A 24,146-nucleotide genomic window follows, 5' to 3' on the forward strand; every position below is an offset into this window, starting at 1 on the left:
TTCTCTGTCTGTCTGTCTGTCTGTCTAAACAGATTCACGGACTTCAGGTAAGAAACCTTTGGCCTAGAGGTCCCTGGTAAGAGACGGGCACTGTCGAGATGAAGATTCAGGTCTGAGACCTTGCTCCCAGCTGCCTTATTTCTAGACAATACAACCTTGGGCAAGTGATCTTCTGTGCCTCGGTTTCCCCACCCACACATTACAGGTTTACAAAGTACCTTCTTCACAGGCGCTTTGGAGCTGGGAGGCCCAGATATTATTTATTCAACTCAGATTAGACGAATTAACTGCCCAGGGTCAAACAGCTTCAGACAGCTGCTGGGACCCAGCCCAGAGAACATAACAAACCCCTGTCCTCCCAGGCCTGTGACAAGAACCACTGACCGAACAACGCCGTGAGCGGGGGGCCTGCAGCAGGTAGAACCGGGCTTACCTGCGATGAGCCCGATTTCACAGTCAGGGTCTTCATAGCCACAAGTCATCATGGTTCCCACCGTGTCATTGACAACAGCAACAATATCCAGCTCAAATTCCTATGACAGGAGTAAGTTGTGCATTGAGCCCGGACCCCGGGGGCCTTCCCAAGTTGTCCTCCCCCCCCCCCCCCGTGCTCCTAGTCTGGAGGCCCTGGAGGAAAGAGGGACCCAAAGAGCCGCAGAGTAGGGGGGAGGGAGAAGGCAAGGCAGTGGGTCTGGGAGAGAATCCCCAAGCACTTACATTTCTCCTCTTAATGGCCTCCCTGAGCATTTCCACCACATCTTCCCCTTCACAGTCTGTGGCTTTGAATCCTTTGGTCCACTCCACGAGTATCCCCTGAAAGAGAAGGCGGGAAGTCAATCTGAACAACAGAAAAAAAATCAATTAACCCCTGCATGTCCACACAGCTCATCATGACCTCAATTACGACATGGGTCAGATTGTGATTCACTCAGCTCAAGAGGTGGAGTAGATGGATGTGTGGAGGAGGGGTGGGAAAGGTGTATCAGTAGGACCTGGGAGACCACTGCAATAATCCAGGGGAGAGAAGTGGTCAGGGTAACTAGGATGATGGCTCTCTAGAACCAGAGGCAGAGACAGAGAAAGAGTAGAGAGGGAGAGAGACAGAAACAGAAAAGGGGGGGGGAAGAGAGAGAGGGGGGGAGGGAGGGAGGGAGGGAGAGAGAGACAGAGACATACAGAGAGAGTCAGAAAGAGACAAGGAGAGAGGGAGAAACAAGAGAAAGAAATGAGAGGAGGGAGGGAAAGAGACAGAGAGGGAGAGAGACAAAAAAGGGGAAAAAGAGAGACAAAGAGAAAAACAGAAAAGTGAGCCAGAGACAGAGATAGAGACATAAAGAGACATCAGACCATTGAGAATATGAGATGTGAGGAAGAGAGAAAGGCTGAGAATAATTTGATTCCAAACCTGGGGGATTAGAAGGGTGATGATTTCTTGACAGAAATAGGGGGAAGTAGGAGAAGGAGGGGGTTTGAGGAGTAGATAAAAAGTTATTTTCAGACATCTTGAATCCGAGAAGCTGACAGAAATTTCCAAAAGGCAACTAGTGACCCAGGACTGAGCTCAGGTTTGTGGATCTGGGGATTATCTGCATAGAGATGATCATTGAGCCCATGGGATTATGGAGACCTCCGAGAGAAAGACAAAGTCGAGAGAGAAGAGAAGAAGGTCCAGGTGAGCCTCAGGATGGCCACACCGTTATTTCTGCTCAGAGGAAGCCAGACCACATGACCTCCAGTCTCCATCAGCTCTACAAGGGACATCATGGTGATGTTTCCATGATACATGGAAAACTCAAGTCTTTAGAAAGAGAAAAAAAGTTCCCCATGATATTCTGGGTCTCAGTTAAGTGGATATAAGGTAGAGGGAGAATCTATGGTCTAGGATCCAGAATACCAGGGAAGTGGGTCAAGTCCTAGCTCAGTCACGAGCCTGTGTGCTTTAGAGCACGCTACACCTTTGTGCCTCGGTTTCTCCCCCTGAAAAATGGAAAGCACCCTCCCTGTCCCTGCCCCACACGCTTGTTAGCAGAATAAGTGAAAGTGTGGCTATAAGCCAGAACTCCCACACAAAGGGGAGAGACTGGTGTGATGGCTGAGAACGCTGTTTCTGGAGAGAACAGTCTGTACTGGGATTGATTTAATCCTCAGCGTCCCCTAAAAATAACCAGGGCAACAGCTTAGTGCCAGAAGCCTCCATGCCCCAGAGCCCTGGGAAGAATGGACAAGACAGCGCTGGCAAGACAGCGAGTCACCACGGCTCCTCGCTCCATGACTGAAGTGCTATGATGCAACGCAGCATTCATTCATTCACTCGTCTGTTTGTTTGACTTATTATTTATGATTCAAAGCATTTATTAAGCACTTGCTGTGTACCTCACTCTGGACTAAACACTCATGGAGATGAACAATTTAAAAAGATTTGATCTCTGTCTTTATGACACTCCTAAGCTAGGAGAGAAATAAGACATTCTCTCTTTTTCTGTCTGCCATTCTCTCTCTCTCTCTCTCTCTCTCTCTCTCTCTCTCTCTCTCTGTCTCTCTCTCTCTGTCTCTGTCTCTGTCTCTCTCTGTCTCTGTCTCTGTCTCTCTCTGTCTCTGTCTCTGTCTCTCTCTGTCTCTCTCACTATGTCTCTCTCTCTTTCTTTCTCTCTCTCTCTCTCTCTCTCTCTCACACACACACACACACAATCTGAGAATATCACTGTATCTGAATTAAAAACAAGGAGCAAAGTTATTGTTGACAGACCAGGGATGTCAGGAGTCCTCCTGAAGCTGTACTTTAAAGGCCCAGGAGGAATTCAGATGGGGAAGGAAGGCGGGGCAGGCACAGGGAACAGGCTGGACACACTCCCAGAGATGGAGAGTGCAAGAGGAACGTGTCAGAAAATGCTATGAAACATAAGGAAGACCTGGGCCCGAGTCTTCACTCTGACACAATAGATGTGTGATTTTACCTCCTGCCTGCCTCAGTTTCCTCAGCTGTAAAATGGCAATGACCTCCCAGGGTTGTTGGGAAGGTCAAATGGGACCTATTTAGAAACCACTTGCACAGTGCCGGGCACCCAGGAGGCATTTAATAAACACTTCTTCCCCTTCTCCTCTGCCGCCATTGCCCTTCAGCAGGACACAGCCTCTCGGGCTCTAAGAGCTCCCCATTTATATGGACTTTGGAGGACTCTGGAGCCGGCAGCCCTTTCCCATCATCCCCAGCTGCACCAGCTCTTGCACCTGGGCTCATCTGCCTCTTTCCCACACCCCTTCGTGTGCTGTCTTCTCCTATCAGAATGGAAGCTGTTGGGGAGCAGGAGTTGTTCTGCTTGCTTGTATTTGTGGCCCCAGAATACAGACAGTGCTTAATAAATGCTCCATCACACATGCACTTTGGTGTTGACTCTTGTGGCCACTACTCTGCTTGGTGCTGGGCAGGGCTCTTCCCTCATCCCCTCCCCCCCACCTGTCTGTCTGCAGGGCTCTGGATTCAGAATCAGGGCTGGAATTCCAGCTCTGACACTTAGTGGCTATGGGACCCCGTGGTGTGCCTCAGTTTCCCCTTCTGTCAGATGGGACTGTCAGGCTGGATGAGCTCTGGGGTGCCTCCAGTTGCCTCAGTTTCCCCATCTATCCAATGGGACCGTCAGGCTGGATGACCTCTGGGGTCCCTCCCAGCTGCCTCAGTTTCTCCATCTGTCAGATGGGACCGTCAGGCTGGATGAGCTGGGGGTCCCTCCTGGCTGCCTCAGTTTCCCCATCTGTCCGATGGGACCGTCAGGCTGGATGAGTTCGGGGGTCCCTCCGGCCATTCAGCCTCCCGAAGCAGTGTCTGCCGTGACTCGGGGTCATCCGTGGGAGCTTCCCCGGTGAAGGAAGACAGAGTGGGGTTCAGGGCAGCGGGGCACGGGCCTTACCTTGTCGAGGCCGGTCTGCTTGCAGGGGAAGGAGAAGGTGAAGCCCAGGGGCAGGCTGCTGGCCCCCTTGATGCCCATGTAATCCAGGAAGTCGGCAATGCAGTGGACGATGTGGTCAAACAGCTGGGGGGAGGCGGGAGAGGTCAGGGAGGGCAGGGCGGGCGCCCCGCCCCCCGTGGCCCCAGCAGGCCCGGCGTTACCTCTTCCCCGGTGCCCTGCATGATCTCCAGCGGGATGGCGAAGATCTTGTTGTACATCCTCACGGACCTCCGCCCGCTGCGGATCTTCACCAGGAGGACCCGGAAGTTGGTCCCCCCGAGGTCCAGCGCCAGGTATTTGCCCTTCTCTGCGGGGCGGAGAGCCTCCGTGAGCTTCGCCCCCAGACCCCGGGCCCCGCCCCCAGAGCCCCCTCTCCGGCTCACCCCCGGGCCCAGAAGGGCCTCACGGGGTCCAGACCCCCCCCCCCCCGGCTCACCCCCGGGCCCAGAAGGGGCTCACTGGGCCCAGGTCATCCGCGGGCAGGCAGCCGGGCTCAGCAAGCCCGCAAAGAGGAAACGGAGGCCCCGAGGAGCAGAGAGCGAATAGGGAGCCAGAAGGTCCCGGGCTCCAACTCAGCCACAGCCGCCGTCCGGCCGTGCGACCCTGGACAAGCCCCTTCGCCCTGTGGGCCTCAGTTTCCTCATCTGCAGATGGAGCCGGAGGAGGACGCGGCAAAAACAAGCCCCTGTCCCTGCCGAGAAAAGCCCGGGGGGTCACAGAGCTGGGCCCGGCTGGAAAATGGCTCCAGAAAAGCGAGGAATAAATCCAAGCGGTGGGAAAGGGCGGGGTGAGCGCCGGGGTGTCCATAGACCGCTGAGGACTCTGGGGGCCCGAGGGTCACCCCCGCATCTCAGGGGCCCGGCCCGGGAGCTCTAGAACCGGGCAGAGCTGAAAAGGCCGCTCTGTCACCGGGGACCAGCCCCGCTAAGTGGACAGCGGGGAGGGCTCCTGGCCCTGGAAGCCACGGAAACCCCTTCTGCTGGGCCGAGGGCGAGCTTCCCGGGCAGGGGCTGGTCCATTTCTGTCTGTGCCCCTGCAGCCCCGACATAGAGGTGCGAATCGAATGGAACTATCAGCTCTTTGTCAGCAGAGGGAGCACCTCCACCACCCGCAGGAACCGGGCTCCTCCGAGTCTCTTCCCAGGGCCAGGACATCTCAAAGGGAAAGAGCCCCAAGGGCACCTGGGACCGGGGGGATCGTGGGCCCCTTCGGGGATACCGGGCCGCTGAGGCTGGGCCTGCTCAGCCTTGGGGGCTGCTGTTCAATCTGGAAAAGTCGGGAATTTGGGCCTGGTCCCCCCTTGCTGCTGCAGGTGGGAGATCCATCTATTGCTTAACAGTCTGAGGGTTCCCCAGGCCAGAGAAGTAAAGGGACCGGACCTCTGTGTCGGGAGGTTTTCCTGAGTCCAGGACCGCTTCTTATTCTGATCCCCCACTGCTTCTTGGGGCAAAAACGTGACTCAAATAGAGCATTTAAAAAAAATCCCCGATTTAGGGCTGGAAGGACCTGAGGGCTAGATATTCTAATGTCTCCATTTTACAGGTGAGGAAACTGAGACCTAAACAGGTGACTTGCCCAACATCCCACAGGGAATAGGCTTCCAAAGCAGAATGTGAATCCAGGACCCTGGACTTCAGAACCAGGGTCCACTTTCCAGTGAAATAACCATAGAATTTGGGGCTCCTTTCTAATGGGCATCCCAACTCTTTGTGATCCCATACATTTTATTTTATGCATTTAAAATGTGATTCTGAGAAGGGGTTAGCAGATCCTCGTGGCACAAAAGGGGTAACCCCTTGCTTCAGACAGAGGCCAAGTAAGAACAATAGATAAGAAGAGGAGCCACATGGACAGTAGCTATTTTTTCTTCCTTCCTTTCTTTTTTCTCCTTCCTCTCTTCCTTCCCTCCTTCCCTCCTTCCTTCCTTCCCTCCTTCCCTCCTTCCTTCCTTCCTTCCTTCCTTCCTTCCTTCCTTCCTTCCTTCCTTCCTTCCTTCCTTCCTTCCCTCCTTCTTTCCTTCCTTCCTCCCTTTTTTCTTCTTTTCTTTCTGGGGCAATTGGGGTTAAATGACTTGTTCAAGGTCACACAGATAGTCTGACTCCAGGGCTGATACTTTAACCACTGCACCATCTAGCTGTCTCCAACAGCTATTTTTTTTTTTTTTTTTTTCTAAACTAGCCAAAGACCTTGGGGATTCATAGGGGAACAAAACAATGTTTTGTGCTTTTTATTTTTGCTTAAATTGAATGTTACGATATTCTTATTTTTATTTTGGCACCAAAACAAAAGTACTTGAAAGTTGAAGGCTTGCTTTGGAGATTGAGCTCACTTTTTGTTTTATTCTCATCTATTAGAATTTGTCTTGGAATTTTAAGTAAAAGTGGCTTGGCACTCTTGTCCAGGAGGTTTCCCTCTCCAGGGTGTTCCCATTTTACAGATGAGGAAACTGAGGCACACAGGGTGAAGTGACTTGCTCGGGATCACACAGCTAATAAGTGTCTGAGGTCACATTTGAACTCAGAGCTTCCTGGCTGCAGGCTGGCACTCTATCCACTGTGCCACCTAGTGGCCTCCATAGAAAGGATTACTTTATAGTGTGATGCTTTTTCTCTGGGTGGATCTGTGGTTTGAGCCATGGAGGGTAAGTAGCCAATCCTTGAATGTCTGCTCTCTGGATTTTATAGTTTGTGAATGAATTGGATGAGATTTCCCAGTGCTCCCTGCTCTATTATCTCAGGGGAGGGCCGCCTCCAGGTGTCCACATGACGCTGGAGGGTAAAATGAGGCAGGAGACCTCGCCCACCCTCCCTCACTCGCATGTCATGGGTCACCTCCCTGAGGTCTCGCTCCTCTTAGAGGACACAGGACAACAACGAGAACAATCTCAGGGATAAAACAGACTCTGAACATCGTACAAAGCTCTGACTCGGGTCAGACACAAGTGGAAGGCGGAGAGAAGGGGGCGCCTGGCCTACCTGTCCCATCGGGCATGGCGCAGACATAGGTGGGCAGCATCTTCACCGTGGCCAGAGGCTGGGTCGCCTTCTTCAGCCCGTAGTCCATCTCGGCCCTCATCTTGCTCTTCACACTCACCAGGTGCTCCCTGGTCAGCTGGAACTGGGACAGCACCTCGTCGATCAGCTTCCGCTGGGCCTGTAATCGAGCGGCCACGGCAGTCACCATGGCCGCCCCCTTGGCGCTGCCACTCTCGGAGAGGAGGAATCGGACGTCGCAGTTGGGAACCAGCTTTCTCACCACTTTGTGGAGACGCTTTGGGTACCTGTGACGGAGGGACTGACTGAGGATCCTGAGAGCCAGGGTTTGGAGCCCAAAGGGGCCACTGAGGGGCTCTGCCCAAGCCCTCCTGGTTACAGAGGAGGAAGCAGAGCTTCTGAGACAGGAGGGCCTGGCCAGAGGGGCCCACAAGCCGGGCTCTGAACCCAAGTCCCTGGAGCTCGGCCCACTGAGCATCTCCAGCTCTTTGGAGGAAGCCCCTGTGCCTGGGCTCCAGCCCAGCCTTCCAAGGCTCCCTCCGCCAGAGTCCTTTCCCCTGCCTTAGTCCCCTAGAAGCTTCTCAATGGCCTCCACTTTCCTGTCTGTCTCTCTCTGTCTTTCTCTTTCTCTCTCTCTCTCTCTCTCTCTCTCTCTCTCTCTCTGTCTTTCTGTCTCTGTCTGTCTGTCTGTCTCTCTCTGTCTCTGTCTGTCTGTCTCTGTCTCTCTTTCTGTCTCTCCCTCTGTCTCTCTCTGTCTCTCTCTGTCTCTCTGTCTCTCTCTCTCTCTCACACACACACACACACACACACACACACACACACACACACACACACCTCTGAAGACATCCCCCAGACCTACTCTTCCTGACCTGGGCCCACTTGAGATTCCCAAAGCTTCAGGAGTCTGCCCAGGAGAGACGATCAAAAAGTGGACCACTATTTGGATGACTTGGGTCTCGCTTTCCTCCCCTGTAAAACGGGTGGGGTGGGGGACCAGATGTGGCTGCAGGGGCAGGGGAAGCACCATTCAGAGCCTGTGGCCCTCGGTGTCAGAGGGGACCCAGGCCCGGGGTGAGCAGCTGAGCCCATGCTGGGAGGCGGTAGCCCCCTGCCCGGCCTCCCTGGGGATGAGATCGGGGCGCTCCTTACTGAGGGTGCGTTTTGTAGAGTGTGCCATCCATCCCCACGGTGGTCCGGAGCCGCGTCAGCTTCTTGTTTTCCCGCAGGCGCGTCAGGATGGCGGCCAGGGCGGCGGCGAGGAGATTGGCCGAGCGGAAGGAAACGATGGTGCACACGTGCTGGACCGCCACACAGTCCTCCTCTGAGGGCTCCAGGCCCATCTCCCTCAGGATCTCTCTGGTGTTCTGGAGCCCCTCCTTGTACCTGGAGCCAAGGAGCAAAAGCAGCTCGCTCATGTACTGGCTCTGGTGGAGTCTGGAATTCCTGCTCTGATACAACAGTTCCCTATCTGAACCTTGGTCCCTCATCTGTAAAATGGACCAATAACTCTTAGCCCATGGACCTCAGAGGGCAGGAAAGGGCTTTGCCAACCTGGCAGCACAGGGAGGAGGGGCCATTGCTGTTCTCGGTGGCCCAGTGGGAAGAACTTTGCATCTGGAGTCAGGAATCCCTCAGTTCAGCTCCTGTCTAAGATACTCCCTTGTCCAGTGATCCTGGGCAGTCACTTAAGTTTCTGCCTCAGTTTCTTCATCTGTAAAATGAGTTCATTGGGCTAGACAGCCTCTAAGGTTCCTGCAGTTCTAACATTCTGTGATCCCAAGAACCACCAAACACAGAATTACTAACAATGATAGTTGTTATTGTCACTGTAATAATCCATGAATAATATAACAATAATATGCTATTTGTACATAGTAACAACAATAGCTCCTGTTTCATATAAAACTTTAGGCTCTTAGAAAGAACTTTACAAAAATCTCATTTTATCTTCACAACAACCCGAGAGGTCGTTGCTATTATTATCCCCATGTTATAGCTAATAATAATAATATTGGCTAATATTTATCTAGTGCTTTATAAAGCACTGTGCCAGACAGTATTGAGTGCTTTATAATTATTTTCTAATTATCATTACAATAATCCTGAGATGCAGAGTACTGTTGTTATGCTCATTTTTACAGATGGGGAAACTGAGGCAAACAGGTTCAGTGTAGTCAGGGTCACACAGCTAGAGAGAGCTGAGGCTGGATTTGAACTCAGGTCCCGAGTCCAGCATTCTAACCACTGTGCTACCTGACCGCTTCTAAAATTAAGAATTTGACACCATTGCCCAAGTTGAGAAAGATGGAGGTACAATTGTACAGGTACAATGAGCTAAAGAAGAAAAGAAAGAGAAAGAAGTCTCACTTCTCCATGGCAGCCACATGTCGGGTCTCAATCTTGCCCTTGGTGAAGAGAACAGAGGATTTCTCTCCACGGAACAGGAGGCCGGCCTTGGTCATCTTCAGAAGAATGAGTCTGACCAGCTCCCCGAGGTACAGTCCGCTGATCATCTTCTCGAACCTAAGATCCAACGAGAGGGATGAGGGGATGAGGTTAGTTGGTTGTTCTAATACAACATTTCATCTGAAAAAAGTTTCTTCCTATTCAGATGTGTTGGGTGCCAAAGCACCAGCTTTGGGCACAGGACTGATGGGCACAGATTAGATCAGCGAGGCAGACCAGTAGGGTGCAAGAAAGGAACAATTCAAACTGGACCTGGAATGCAAGACTGCAGAAGACCTTGAATGCCAGGAGATGAGGAGTCCGAGTTTTGCTTGTTAAATAAGGAGCCTCAGAAGGTATTGGAGCAGAAGTAGGACATGGCCAAAGTAAAAAAAAAAGGGGAGGGAACTATTCTGCAAAGCATGAAGAGAGGTTCATGTAGGGAGACTATGAAGGTGGGGAGATCTGTGAAGAGCTCATTCAGTAATCAAGGGGCAGTATGACACAGTAGGTAAAAGGCCGGCCTTGAAGACCAATCCTAGGGCCAATCCTGTCTCTGATATTAGCAGAGATCACAGGCCAATCCCTGGACATCTCTAAGCCTCAGTTTCCCCATCTGGCTCAAGCCATTGAGGAGAATGTTGTACTAAAGTCCCCATTATGGATAAAGTGGGGATAGTTATAGCCACTGCCTCCCCGGGTTGTTATGAGGTTCCAGTGAGAGGGCCTATGTGAGGGGCTTTGTAAACTTAAAATGGCCAGGTGAATGTCAGGGAAAGGCAGGGGAATGGGAAAAAGAGAGGTCAGAGCAATGGAAAAAGAGAGAAAGGGAAACAGAAAGGGGAGCCAAGACTGGGCTCACCCCTGGGCCAGACACAGCGACATTCTGAAGGAGACATGGTACAAGGGTTTCAAATCTGAATTTGTCCCCTAGCCACCAGCAGCCCCTGAGAAGCCCTGCGGACCAAAGCACAGAGGCTCAACGGCCGGCCTCCATCCCAAGGGAGAAACAGAAAATCACATACAGCTGTTTCCCTGGATTGATGGAGCCCAAGTCTATCTCCCTGTCAAACTCGGTCCGGATGTCCTCCAAGGAGCCATCTTCCCCAAAGGCGCCCCACTCCGTATTGATGCACATCCTGCCCTCGTCCCCTTCCACCAGGTCGATGTTGCTCATGTCCTCCATGTAACAGGCGTTGGTACCGGTTCCTAAGGGAGAAGCCAGAAAACCCTCTCATCACACACAAAGGACGAAAGTGGGGGAAGACCCCCGACCTCAGGATGCCTCTCGATATTCTCTGTAGAGCTCTGTGATGTGCTCCCGACTGCCCTGACTAGCTACTCTTCTCGGCGGCAAGTTTCTTTGTTGCCCCTTCCGGCTGTGATGGAATAAAGTCACACACAATGCCCCCAAATTATTTTGTAGAGCAAGAAAAACATAATAAAATTCATCTGGAAGAGCAAAAGGTCAAGAATATCAAGTGAATCTAGGGGAAAATGTAAAGAAAGATAGCCTATCTGTACCAGATCGCAAACTGAATTATAGAGCAGTAATCATCAGAACAGTCTGGTACTGACTAAGAAACGGAATGGTGGATCAGTGGAATAGATTAAGTGCACAATACGCATCGTAAATGAGCAGGTAATCTAGTGGACTCCAAGGTCCAAATTTGACAAATAAGAAATCCCTATTTGACAAAAACTGACAAAAATTGGGGCAGCTGGGTGGCACAGTGGATAGAGCACCAGCCCTGAAGGAAGACCCAAGTTCAAATCTGATCTCAGACACTTAACACTTCCTAGATGTGTGACCTTGGGCAAGTCACTTAACCCCAATTGCCTCAGCAGATAAATAAATAGATAGATAGATAAATAAAAACTAATAACAAAAATTTAAATTGACAAAAATTGCTGGGGAAATTGGAACCAGTCCAAAAGAGCACATGTATTAGAAATAAGAAATGGTGTTATAAGCAAATTAGGGGAGTTTGGAAAAGCTTATTCATCAGAACTATGGATAAAGGAAAAGTTAATGACCAAAGAAGAAATAGAGGACATTATCTTTTTTCATCACTCTATTCCCAGCTATCATGGCCTTGTACATAGTAGGTGTTTAATCAACATTTGCATTGAGTTCTATGATCCTCAGGCAACACCTAACCTTGATTCTCTCTCTCAGAAATATCTTCTCCCTCTCCCCATTATTCCAGTTGTCCATGCTGACAACCACATCCCCATGTTTGCTTCCTTCTTATTTCAGCCCATGCCGCTCCCCTCCCCTCCCTTGGGCACAATTGCCAAACTTATTGGCTGTCTACTTATTGCTCATCCTGATCCCAAAACAAATTCCAAGAAAAATTACCGATAATGACTCCCACTTCACAGTACGGGTCATCATAGGCGCAGGTCATCATGGTCGCCACTGTGTCATTGACCAAGGCCAGGACGTCCACGTCTATGTCCTAAAGGGGCAGAAGGACATTCCCTTCAGAGAGATGACGGCCTAGTTTTAACTACACCCTTTCTTTCCACAAAGAAACATGGGATCCTCTGTGACTAACAGACGGAAGCAGTATCCACCATCCTGAGATGGCTACCTAGCATCACTTTCTGTCTTAACAGAAGGAAGGTCTGAGGAATTGTCTTCTCCTTGACCACAACAAAGGCTTACAAGTGGTAAAAGACCACGTGGAAGATGGCCGCCAAGGCCTTTGGATGGAGCTTCCTGGACAATCAGATCTCAAAGAATGAGGAGAACATCCAGCATCCCCATTATTCAAATGGGGACTTTAGGAGGCTTCCAACCAAAGCCCTTTCAGCTTGGGAGTGGGGGGTTTCTGGAAGAAGATACTGGAGTATCTACTAGAGTAATTAAGGGAGGGTGGCTGGAGCTTTGATTCAGGGTCCTGAATTCAGAGGGCATTGAGAGTGCTTACAGTTCTTTGGCAGGGCAAAAACGCTAGAGGGGTCCTCAAACTTTTTAAATAGGGCGCCAGTTCACTGTCCCTTAGACTGTTGGAGGGCCGGACTATAGTAAAAACAAAAACTTTGTTTTGTGGGCCTTTAAATAAAGAAACGTCATAGCCCTGGGTGAGGGGGATAATCGTCCTCAGCTGCTGCATCTGGCCCGCGGCCATAGTTTGAGGACCCCGGCCTAGAACTGACTCCCTAGTTAGCAGAATCAAACTCTCTCTCTAGTATGAGTTTTACACCGGTTTCATAAAGTCTATGTTTCTTTCCCATGGGACACTCTCTGGACAAAGGTCCTCCAATCAGCTTATTAATCTTTCCAGCACTGACTTTACGTCTGTATCTTGAGATCTCTCTCCCACGGGGTTCTGTGCAGGCTTTCCCACTACAATGGCTTTCCTATATCGGTCTCACATCACAGGGTCTTTATCCCCTGCCCCACTCCCAACGCTGCTCCAGAAATTCCTTTTTAGAGAACAGCACAAGGACTTTGAGAATCAGAACTGGCTCCTTACATCTGTTCCTGAGACTTCACATGAGACTATTTGGGTGGTAGGATGAATTATTCTACACTGGAATCTTTGGTCCCTATGGATCCTTATCATATATTCATACTCAAGGTTTGGGGACCAAGAGAATGCTTTGAAAAGAAATAAGATCCTGAACTCAATAATAATAATAATAAGAGCCAAAATCAAAGATTAATTTCAAGGGATTTAAGACAGACCAATTGCTTTTTACATGAAAATGTAAAGACTGATATCAGTAATTGGGTAACTCAAAAGAAAGACTGGGGCAGAATTGAGTATGATCTGACTCTAAAAAGTAAAATCACCTAGAAAAAGGTAAAAATCATATTTATTTATGTTATACAAATGACTGCAGAGGAAGAATAGACCCAGAAGCATTAGAGAGGGGCAGATTCATAGTTCTGAAAACCTACTCACATTGGAAATGGGTTAAATGGGCAGCACGATGTATATATCATGAAGGATATAGCACCCTCCAAAATCTATAAAGAAATAAGGGGGGAGGGATGGACGGATGGGGAAGCAAAAGGTGGAGGAAGAAGTCAAGGGAAGGATCCATGGGTGAGGAAAGTTAAGTAATAGCAAAGTAAGTTAAGGAGTAGAATTAAAGAGTTAGCAGGGATAGGAAAGAAGAGATATACACAAACACTACAACAAGGAGCAGGAGTAGAATTTATTTGTTAGAAATTTATTAGAAAAAAAACTACAGCTACTAATCATGGATTTTAGACAAAGTCAAACTTAAAAATTAAATCAAGAAAGAATTGTGCATTATTTGTCAGCTATATTAATATTGTTTTAGATGCATGTTTACATATGGGTAAATATGCATATATATATGAGCATATGTAGATATGTATGGATATCGCTCTATTATGTGTATATATAGATATATGTACATGTCTTGGTTCTTTCAGTAGCTGTAAATGGTGTATTTACATATGTATATATACATGTGTGTATATATCTATATATGTATATAAATATATCTGTGCTAACTACAGTCTACTTAGGGGAGGGAGAAGGATGGAATGGATGGAAAATGAAGTAAAAAAAAGTGTGCAGCAAAGAACAAAAGAACAATCTACAAGGAAGGAAAGAAAAGATGGACACTCATGAATATAATTTCTTCTACTGATACTTTCTTGAAGTGGTCATTTATTGTTACAGATTTTGAATCCTCCCTGATGTTAAGCTGGATACATGACAATGTTCTGTTTTGTTTTATTTTGTTTGTATTTTACTTTTCTTTCTTTTTTATTATTTTTTTTCTTGTTTAATGAAGTAAAAAGAATTTTAAAATCAGAAAAGAAACAAGATTAGTTCCTAGAAGGCAAGAGATGATAATCATAAAATGAAAGATGAGTTTAAACCCAAAAGGAAAATAGAGAGAAGGTAACAAGGAGAGCCAAAGCTAGCAAAAACTGCTCCACTCTGAGTTCTGGATCTGTTCGGAAAGCCTGTCTGGACCCTGCCCACACAGAATGCTCGGCAGCCATTGGAAGTGGGCAAGGAAGGGACCACCTCACATTCTGCCATGATTCACCACAAACTCAACTGTGATCACATGGAATCCGACATCCCAGTAGGTCACCATCAGTGGTGGAGCTGGGCGGTTGTGGAGACCTTGCCGTGGGCAGAATGAATGCCAGCTCACGTGTAAGTGCACACAACACATGCAAAAACTCCCACACACATGCACACAATACATACAAAACTCCCACACACATGCACACTTTCACACACTTGTGCGCACACACACACACACACACACACACATCTATGGGGCAGTCGAGTCTCACCTTGTGTCTCTTGAGAGATTTGCTCAGGCTGCTCACCACATTTGTGTCCTGGGCCCCCCGAACCTTAAATTTCTTGGTCCAGGAGAGCAGGATTCCCTGTGGGGAGGTTTCAGAGCCTTCAGAATGCATTTCACTGCTGACTTCCTCACCCTGACGATCCTCTATCCTTGCCCTCCCTCCAAACGGCTTCCCTCACTCTTTAGGCCTGGGCGATCAGGACGGACAAAGCTGGGACCGCAGAGACCCCATCCCCAGCCTGGCTCCCTCACTCCCCAGCCATGGGCGGCCATGTGCCTTCCCGAATGGAGCCGGTCTTTGAGTCAGGAACAATGGCCAGTAATGGCTGAATGACTGTTACTCTGACCTTTTGCTGTCTCAGACAAATCCCCAGGGTCTCCGAGGGGCCGCGCGCTGAATCTGCAGCAGGACCCATGAAATCGCGGCTCTGGCCCCCAAACCCCAATAATGCCTTCCCCGGCTCACCCCATCCGTGCCCTGCCCTGGTCCTCGGAGACAAAAGGTCCGGGGGGAACCCACGCACCTCTTCCAGCTTGGTCTGATGGCAGGGGAAGGAGAAGGTCAGGCCCAGAGGCAGCTTTTTGTGTGTCATGTTGCGTGTCTTCATGAAGTCGGCCACACAGTCAGCCACATAGTCGAAGAGCTGGGGGAGAGGCAGGCGAGCGTGAGGGCCAGGGGGCGGAGGTGGCCCGGGCCCCCGCGCTCTGCTCCGGCCCACCCACCTGGGAGCTGCTGCCCTGGATGATCTCCTTAGGGGTCGGGTAGAACTGGCTCTCCATGTGGACATTCCGCTTGCCCTCTTCAGACACCTGGACTGTCAGGACGCGGAACTTGGAGCCGCCGAGGTCCAGGGCAAGGAACTCTCCCTTCTCTGCAAAAAGAACAAGCCTCCTTGGATCCTGGGGCTCCCTGCAACAGTGGGGTGACCGGGGAGGAGGGCAGAGAGAGGCTGGACCAGCAAGACTCGTTCCTAATCACCCTAGAAGTCAGCATCTCCTCTCACGCCTTCCCGTCTCCAGAGCTACCGCATCTGGCTGCTAGTCTGAGCCTCGGTTTTCCCATCTGTACAATGGGGCTGGAATAATCAGTAGCACGTCACGGGGTTGTTGTGAGGTTTATATGAGCATGTAGTGATTTGCAAACCCGAAAATGATGCGTAAATGTTAGTCGTTAGGATTTAGTGGGAAGAACCCTGGGTTAAGGGAGCCAGTCGTGTCACTTCTTCAGCCCCTGATTTCTTGTTCTGTAAAAAGAACGGGGTTTGCAAGATGGTCTCAAATGTTCCTTTGAGCTTCTCTGACAAAGTAAAAGAACTCGGAGGATTTCCTGCCTTGGCCGGCAACAAGATGGGCTCCCGTGGACCCAGGGACTAGAGGACCCCAGAGATGGGAGAGACTCCTTCACAGAGCAGGAAATAAGGGAAGCCACTTCCTCACCGTCACAGAGTCCTAGAGGCAGAGCTAGGACTCAGGCCTCCAATTTGTTTCTTATCTTACTTCCTGCCACCACCTCAAGGAGGTCCAAGGGGCAGAAGGAAATGGGCCACGGAGGGATCCCAGGGCTGAGCACCTGGGATGGGAGGAGGGAAACGACTGCTGCTTCCGGGTGTAATTGGTGGCGTTATCGCATCTCAAACACCCAGGGAGGGTTGGTGACTCACCCATGTTTCCCAGAAACCTCAGGCTAGGATCAGCGCAGCTAGAGGGGCCCCCGGGAGAAGGCGGCTCGGCCCTTGTGGCTCCGCGCTCAGGCCGGAGCAGCCGCTGCCCAAAGGACCCTCGGCTTCAGCCCTGAAAGAAGGCTTCAAAGGGGTGGTCAGAGGCAGCCGGCATAGCAGAAAGAGCACCAGCCCCGGGGGCTGGAAACCCGGGTTTGAGTCCTGCTCCAGTGTTGCCTCGCTGTGTGACCCTGAACAAGTCACTTCTCCAGGGCTGCTTCCTCATCCTCAGGGTCATCCCAGCCCGGGCAGACCCTCCTCATCGCCCTTCCTCACATGGCCTTTCCCAGGCTCTCTCTCCCTCTGAATCTTGGCTCAGGAGGTTTCCCTGGCCAAGGGAACTCCCTCTACCAGGGTCCCTTGCTCTGCAATCTCACTATGGGACACCGAGCCAGGAAGGGACCTGTCCAGGGAGGGCAGCTAGAAGGTGCAGGCCTTAGAACAGTGACCCTGGAATCAGGACCTGAGTTCGAATCTGGCCTCAGACACTTAACACTTTCTAGCTGTGTGACCCTGGGCAAGTCACTTAGCCCCAATTGCCTCAGGAAAAAAAAGTCCAGATTTCATGACAGGATATGTCCAGTGGAACTTGAACTAGGTCTTCTGCACTCTGAGGTCAGCTAGGCCAAGCTGCTGCTTGTGTCATTGCACAGGGAAGGAAGGAAGGGAGAGAAGGAGGAAGGGAAGAAGAAAGGAAGGAAGGAAGAGAGGGAGGGAGGGAGGAAGAAGGAAGGAAGGAAGGGAGGAGGGGAAGAAAGGAGGGAAGAGAGGGAGGGACGAAAGAAGGAAGGTGGGAGGAAGGAATTGCTAAATCCCTATTTAGCTCTTGTTGCTCTTACAGTCTAAGTCCCAGGGAGCCCCAGCTCTGACCGTTCTGTGGGTCAGATTAACCCCTGCACTGCATGGCTGCAGACTCAAAGGAAAGCTGGCTTAGGTTCAGAGTTCTGACCACATATCCCCAGAACTAGGGTTCACTCCCCAATTATTCCCAGAGGGAGAAGAAGGGAAGTCCAAGTCCCACAGAGAAGCAGAAGTTCCCAACACTGAATGGGGCTGTCATTTGCCCTCCTTTCTGGAAGAGACCCTGACACCAGGGAGGGGACGCTCGCACACGGGAGTGGATTGGATGGAAGTGAGGGAGGCCGGGCAAGGTCAGCGGCCTCTCTTTCCCCTGCAGGGCCATGGGGGGCCAGGGGCCAGTTCTGGATGGCTGAAATGGCTGAAACACAAACTCTTGTCTTTTCAGGCTGATTAACGAGGATAACCAGCAATCAGTCTTTTTAGCGTTTGCAAAGCACTTCACATCGTCTCATTTGATCCCAAACACACAGAGAGATCTGGGCCTTGTACAGATATGGACACAGGGCACGACCGTGGCCCCCAGTCAGTGGCTGAGCCCGGGGTCCTGAAGCCTCGGGGGGCCGCTGCCTGTCTGGCAGCATGGAGGGGACTCTGAGGTACTCCCAAGAGCACAGCCACAGCCCACGGCTTCCAGGAGACACTGGGTCCGGCCCAGAGAGCCTCTCCTCCCCTTTGCTCCTCAAGCCCACTGTGGGTCGACCCATGGGGCAGGGGAGGGGCAGCCGGGCAGCAGCACCAAAGTCTGAAGTCCTGGCCACAGGGTGACTCAGGGATCAGAGCTCAAGCTCAAGGCATGGGGCGGGGATGCCCAGAGCCTCCCATGGGTCACTCACACCCTTCCCTCTGGGTCTCCTCAGTGATATGGGCCAGGTGATTACTCTCAAAGGATCATGGGGCTAAATCTGAAAGGAACCGTGGCCCGGATGACTCACTTTACCCACAGGGAAACTGAGAGACAGGATGACTTCCCAAGGTCACAAGCTGGTAAATAGCAGAGCAGAAAAGAGACCCAGGGCCTGACTCCCAGTGTCTGTCTTGGACCTTCTCTCTTCTCCTTCTCCCCTAATTCACTTCTTTATGCCTCAGTTTCCCCATCTGTGAAAATGGGGGTGAGAACAGCCCTTCTCTCCCAGGCTTGCCGAGTTGTAAATCTGCCATTCCCCAGCCTGGCAGCCGAGAGAGAAGCTCAGGCCCGGTCAGGGGAGTTCTTGTGAGCAGGCTTGCCCAGAGGCTCTTGGGACCCGCTCACCTGAGCCGTCAGGGATGGATCTGACAAAAGTGGGCAGCATTTTCACACAGGCGGTGGGGTGGGTGTCCCTCCCCAGGCCCTTCTCCATCTCGCCTTGGAAGCGGGTCATGAGGTCCAGCAGGGTGTCATCCGAGAGCCGCATGTGATACAGAAACCTGTCCACCTGAAACAGACACCGAGGGGACCCCTGAGAAGCCCTCAGCCTCTTCTTTCACGCACCCCAACTCCCGCATCTGGAACCCAGCGACTTCTTGCCATGATTGCCAGGAGGCTAAGCAGACCTTCCCTCTCCAGGCCCTGGTTCCCTCATCTGCAAAATGCCTGAATGACTTCTGGGCTCCTTGTGGGACAGCCCTGGACCCCAAAGTCCCTTAAGTACAAATCCAGCCCCGGACGCTGACTCTCCAGCCCTGGACAAGTCACTTAGTAGCTGCCTGCCTCAGTTTCCTCATCTATAAAATGGAAACAACAATAATAATTGCACCCCCTCCCATGGATGTTGTGAAATACTTGGCAAACCTTAGCCTATGATAGCCATGTCAGCTGTTAAGATGACACTCTCTCACTTGTACTTGCCTCCTCATAGGACAATTGTAAGAGGAAGTTTCTCTTCATTTTATATTTCATATTATATTGATAACATTACTATTCACCTGGGCTCAGATGGGTACAAGAGGAAGAGGTCCCAGATTGCGGGGAATACCCAGTGCTGGGTAGAGGACTCCCAGATCCATCTGGGTATGACTAACTGGGGGTCAGCAGGACATCCTCTGGGGAGTGCGAGGGACCCCCAGAAGTCAGGCCTGAACTGGAGTCCTCCTTACCAAGCTCTCTGGAGAATGACCCTGCTCAGCTCAGAATCTCAGACACAAGCCAGCTTTCCCAGCTCTCCCAACTCCATCCCAACTTCCCAGTTCCTTTGGTTTTCTTCTGTAGAACTTCAGAATTGACTCACCTGTGCACACAGGACTCCAATCTAATAAAATTAAGTTTCTTGAGGGCAGGGGCTGTTTCAGTGCTTGTCTCTGTAACCCTATGTAATCCCCAGCATAGTGTTTTGCATGTAATAGGTGCTTAATAAATGCTTACTAAATGGAGTCTCTTTCCTGACCCACTCTCCTCCAACCATCTCACAAGGATAAACATAGCAGGTTCTCAGGGGCCTCCCAGTGGCAGTGTGGAGCTCTGAGACAGCCCGTACTGTTTCATCCTTTCAATCTCCAGGGCCTGGTGCATAGTAGGCTCCTACCAAGAGCTTGTTGATTGGTGAGCTTCAGAGCCAGGAAGGTTCAAATTCAAATCTTGCCTCTGACTTTACCAAACTACGTGATCTTTTCCCCTTTTGGTCTCAGTTTCCTCACCTGAAAAATGGGACCTTAATAACACTTATCTCTCAAAACTGATGTGGAGCCTAAATGAGAGAATGAATGCACTCCTGTGCTGTAAAGTTTGCCATCTGCTAAATATGAATCACTCATGATCAAATGTGGAACAACTAGATGCCTTCATCAATAGAACCCTGGGCCTGGATTCAGCAGGAGCCGGTTTCAAATCCGGCCCCCGACACTTATTGACCAGTCACTTAACGAATCCTGCTTGCCTCAGTTTCCTCATCTGTAAAATGAGACAGAGGAAGGAAATGACAAATCACTCTAGAATCTCAGCCAAGAAAACTCCAAATGGGGTCATGCAGAGTCAGACCCGATTAATTGACTAAAGAACAATAATTAAATATAAAGGAAAGCTGGGCTTTGCGCTTCCAACACAACCAGACAAGGTTTCTGCAGCCATTTAGTGAATGAACAAGTGAAAAAGCATTTAATTAGATGTTTACTGGGTGCCAACCGCCGTGCTAAACCATGTATTACATCGGGGCAGGGCCGGTGGGCAGAAACGATGGCATTGTCCCCGAGGATGCCGAGCCCGCTTCTGCCATGACTCATGAAACACAAGGAGGGAGAAGAAAGCCCAGTGAGGCACAGATTGGCAAGGCTCACGGGGAGCCTGGGAACGGAGCTCAGAGTCCGGCCAGCCCACCCTCTGGGGCCGGGAAAGCGGCCAGAGATTGTGGACCCTCGTCCCCATCCCAAGAGAGAGCTTTTGGGACAAATTAAAGGGAAGCGGAAGCTGTGGGATGAGGGCACTGGGGGGTGGGGAAGGGAAGCTACGGATGCTTCCAGATTTACAGAGGCCAAAGAAACAGACCCAGGAATGATGTGCGACTTTTGCCACCTTTGGGGGCAGAGGACGTGGGTTCGTGGGTGGCCAGCCCCGGAAGTGCCTCTGGGAGCAGGCTGTCCCTGGGCTATCTCCCCTCCCCTCATGTCTCTCATGAAGAAGAAAACCAAAGGAACTGGAAAGTTGGGACAGAGTAGGGAGAGCTTGGACAGCCGGCCTGCGTTGGAATTCCCAGGGGGAAGAATCAAAGCCCTGAAGGTCGGCCCAAAGCAGGTCTTTTTCACCTTCTGGTGCTGGGGACAGCTTCAGCTGTCCAGAGAAGTCTATGGACCCCCTTTTAGTTATGCTGCTTTTAAAGAATTGAAGATTATTTTTAAATAAATGAAGAAAATTATAATATTCAATTAGAGGTTAAAGAAAATAAAGATATCGGGTTTTTTAAATATCTTTTTATATTTTGACCTTCCCCGATCTGTCCGTGCTCTCTAGTGTAAGACTTTTTGAAGTCCACAAAATGTTCTCTTAATTGTTCATTGTAGAGCATTTAATTGCTCCACATTTGATCATAAGTGACTTGTACTTGGTAGTTGGCGAACCTGCCAGCATCTTAGCACCTTGATTCTCTCATTTAGGCTCCACAACAGTTTTGAAAGATAGGTGCTTATTAAGAGTTCACTTTTCAGGTGAGGAAACTGAGACCAAAAGAGGAAAAAGTCTGGGTAAAGCCAGGCAAATCTTCCTGGCTCCGAAGCTGACCGATCAATAAGTTCCAGGGTTAGAATCACAGGATTTCAAAGGAGAAAGGTTATTTTATCTTCCTTGCTCCCATTTCACAGATGAAATTACACTGGGGCTTCTAGAGATCTCAAGTATGAAACAGCAGAAGTGGGGTCGGGATCCTGACTCCAAACACAACATATATACCCCTCACTGTATCACGAAGCAGGATTTGGACCTGGGTCTTCTGAACTCCAAAGTTAGCATTTTCTCATGAGCCTTGGTTTTTTTATCTGTAAAATGGGAATTGTAGCTGTAATCCCCACCCCTGCCTTGGGAGGCCCAGAAAAAGCGAGAGTTCACCTTTTTTCTGCCTTACAATCCTAGTATTGCTGATTCCAGGTCGGTTGCTTTATCCCTCACACCCCAGTTCCTTTGCCCTTCCTTGTAATGTTCCTGGGCAGATGACACACACTCTTAGAAGGGATCGGTGGAGACAGAAATTGGGGCATCCAACCTCCGGAGTTCTATCACCAAAATGGGATGGAAAGGCTGTCTCCAGCAAAGGTTAAGTGACTTGGCCAGAGTCACACAGCTAATTAGAACCTTGAGTTGAGATTTGAACTCAGGTCTTCCTGATTTAAAGGCATCTGGCTTCCTTACAGCTGGACTAGACCTTTGAGATCTTCAGTAGAATCCTTGCCGACTTTCAAGGCTCAGCTCAGGGTCATCCTCTCCCAGGCCCATCTCTCCCTGTTTCTGATGCCCTTTCTCCCAGAAATTACTTTGCTCTTAACAATGTTTCCCCGATAAAACCTAAACTGCTTGAATGCTCTGACACACTTCTTAACCCCCAGGCTCTCAGATCTCAGAATGGGAAGGGATTTCAGAAGCCACGTGAGGAAACTGAGGCCCAAAGATGCTCACTAATCGTGTAGGCAGACATTGTTATTGCAGGGTGCTTGCTGATTTGTTCAAGCCTCCCGTTTTACAGATGCTGAAACTGAGTCCGAGAGGAGTGAAGGATTTCCCTGAAGGGGCAGGTCACGCACTTCTACATGGAGTTTCTTTAGCAAATCAGCGAAAATGACTTTTCTAATAAAATATCACACAATCACAAACAAATAAATGATTCTCTCCAATCCTTTACTGAATATTGCCCGAAAATTATAGATGAAAACAAAAGGGGGGAGGAAGACCCGGGTTCAAATCTCACCTCGAATCCTTATTACTTCTGAGATCTTAGGCAATCACCTACACTTTAAAAGCCTCAGCTTCCGAGCCCCTTCCAGCCCTCAGTTTAATCTCTTGGGACCCCATGAATCAAACACAAGGGGCAGGAATCGGGACCGGGACGGATATTCAGAGCCAGGAGATCACAGAGCCAGCCGTGGAAGTAGTCTGGAGCCTCTCTCCCGGCTCCCTTCGGGAGCTGCCCCTCAGGCTAGCTTTCCTGGGATAGCCCGTGGGCTATCCTGCTTTCCTCCCCTCTCCCAGCATCCTCCCCACGCCGGCTTCTGACCTTCTTAATCTGATCCTCCTTCAGCTTGGAGAAGTAAAAAGCCAGAAGGTGAACGGCGAACATCTTGGGCGGGAGCGGCTCCGGCCGCGGGCTCCGGCTCTTTCCCGACAACGGCAGCGGCGCTCCCGGCCTCCCTCCGAGCTCCTGCCCGCTCCCGGCCTCCGAGCTCCTGCCCGCTGCCTCCCGCCGAGCTCTTGCCCGCTCCCGGCCTCCCTCCCTCCCCGGGAAGCCGGCCAGCGCCCGGCCTCCTCCGCGCCGCCCACATGGCTCAATGATTAAACTCTACCTGGGTCCCCTCCCTCCCGCCTGGGACACTTTCTCTTTTGTCTCAAAAGAACTCCCTGGCAGGTTATCAGGGATGGGGTGTGAGTGAGTGTGTGAGTGTATGTGTGTGAGAGAGAGTGAGTGTGTGTGTGTGTGTGTGTGTGTGAGTGTGTGAGTGTGAGTGAGTGTGAGTGTGTGTAGTGGGTGTGTGGGTGTGTGTATGTGTGTGAGAGAGTATGTGTAGTGTGTGTGTGTGTGAATGTGAGTGTGTGTGTGAGAGTGTGTGTGTAGTGGGTGGGTGTGTGTGTAGTGGGTGTGTGGGAGTGTGTGTGTATGTGTGTGAGAGTATGTGTAGTGTGTGTGTGAATGTGAGAGAGTGTGTGTGTGTGTGTGTGAGTGTGAGAGTGTATGTGTAGTGTGTGTGTGTGTGAGTGTGTGTGTGTGTGAGATTGTGTGTAGTGGGTGTGTGTGTGTGTAGTGGGTGTGTGGGAGTGTGTGTGTATGTGTGTGAGAGAGTATGTGTAGTGTGTGTGTGAATGTGAGAGAGTGTGTGTGTGTGTGAGTGTATGTGTAGTGTGTGTGTGTGTGTGAGTGTGTAGTGGGTGTGTGTGAGTGTGTGAGTGAGTGTTGGAGGATGGCGGGGAATCTACTGAGGGACCATTTTAGATCTGTTTTTTTTTTCGGCCTCTGAAAGTTAATTGTTATTCGAGGCTCTCTCCCCAAGCCTCTGCCAAGCTTCCTTTGGCCCATGAGTCTGGCCGGAGAAGGCGTCAGAGCGGGGCTGGACAGAGACGGGAGCAAGTTTCTAGCCTAGTTCCAAGAGATTCTCAGGGATGCTGTGGAAGAGCCCCTAGTTCTCCCACTAGCTCTTCTTCCCTGTTGCCCTGGATTTGGGGCACCAAGTCTGAGGGTGCCCATGGATTCCCTCTGGGGCTT

At 50.6% G+C, this 24,146-nt stretch overlaps 1 protein-coding gene across 2 annotated transcripts in view; it reads right to left on the bottom strand.

Annotated features, from left to right (window-relative positions):
• Nucleotides 1–23,326, bottom strand: part of HKDC1 (hexokinase domain containing 1) — a 35,130-nt gene extending 11,804 nt beyond the window's left edge. Inside the window, exons 1-14 of one of the 2 annotated variants that reach the window (XM_031956854.1) lie at nt 22,947–23,326; nt 18,530–18,692; nt 15,425–15,573; nt 15,226–15,345; nt 14,685–14,780; nt 11,745–11,844; nt 10,408–10,591; nt 9,305–9,460; nt 8,087–8,320; nt 6,920–7,224; nt 4,106–4,251; nt 3,906–4,028; nt 718–813; nt 434–533 (exon numbers count right to left, since the gene is read on the bottom strand). In XM_031956854.1, the coding sequence (XP_031812714.1) occupies nt 434–533; nt 718–813; nt 3,906–4,028; nt 4,106–4,251; nt 6,920–7,224; nt 8,087–8,320; nt 9,305–9,460; nt 10,408–10,591; nt 11,745–11,844; nt 14,685–14,780; nt 15,226–15,345; nt 15,425–15,573; nt 18,530–18,692; nt 22,947–23,009 (2,035 nt within the window). In that variant the 5' untranslated portion in view covers nt 23,010–23,326. The remainder of the gene's footprint in view (nt 1–433; nt 534–717; nt 814–3,905; nt 4,029–4,105; nt 4,252–6,919; nt 7,225–8,086; nt 8,321–9,304; nt 9,461–10,407; nt 10,592–11,744; nt 11,845–14,684; nt 14,781–15,225; nt 15,346–15,424; nt 15,574–18,529; nt 18,693–22,946) is intronic. The other variant, XM_031956855.1, reaches the window with a different exon arrangement.
• Nucleotides 23,327–24,146: the final 820 nt, after the last annotated feature.

Source organism: Sarcophilus harrisii, chromosome 2 (genome assembly GCF_902635505.1).
Source record: "Sarcophilus harrisii chromosome 2, mSarHar1.11, whole genome shotgun sequence".
NCBI classification, from domain to species: domain Eukaryota; kingdom Metazoa; phylum Chordata; class Mammalia; order Dasyuromorphia; family Dasyuridae; genus Sarcophilus; species Sarcophilus harrisii.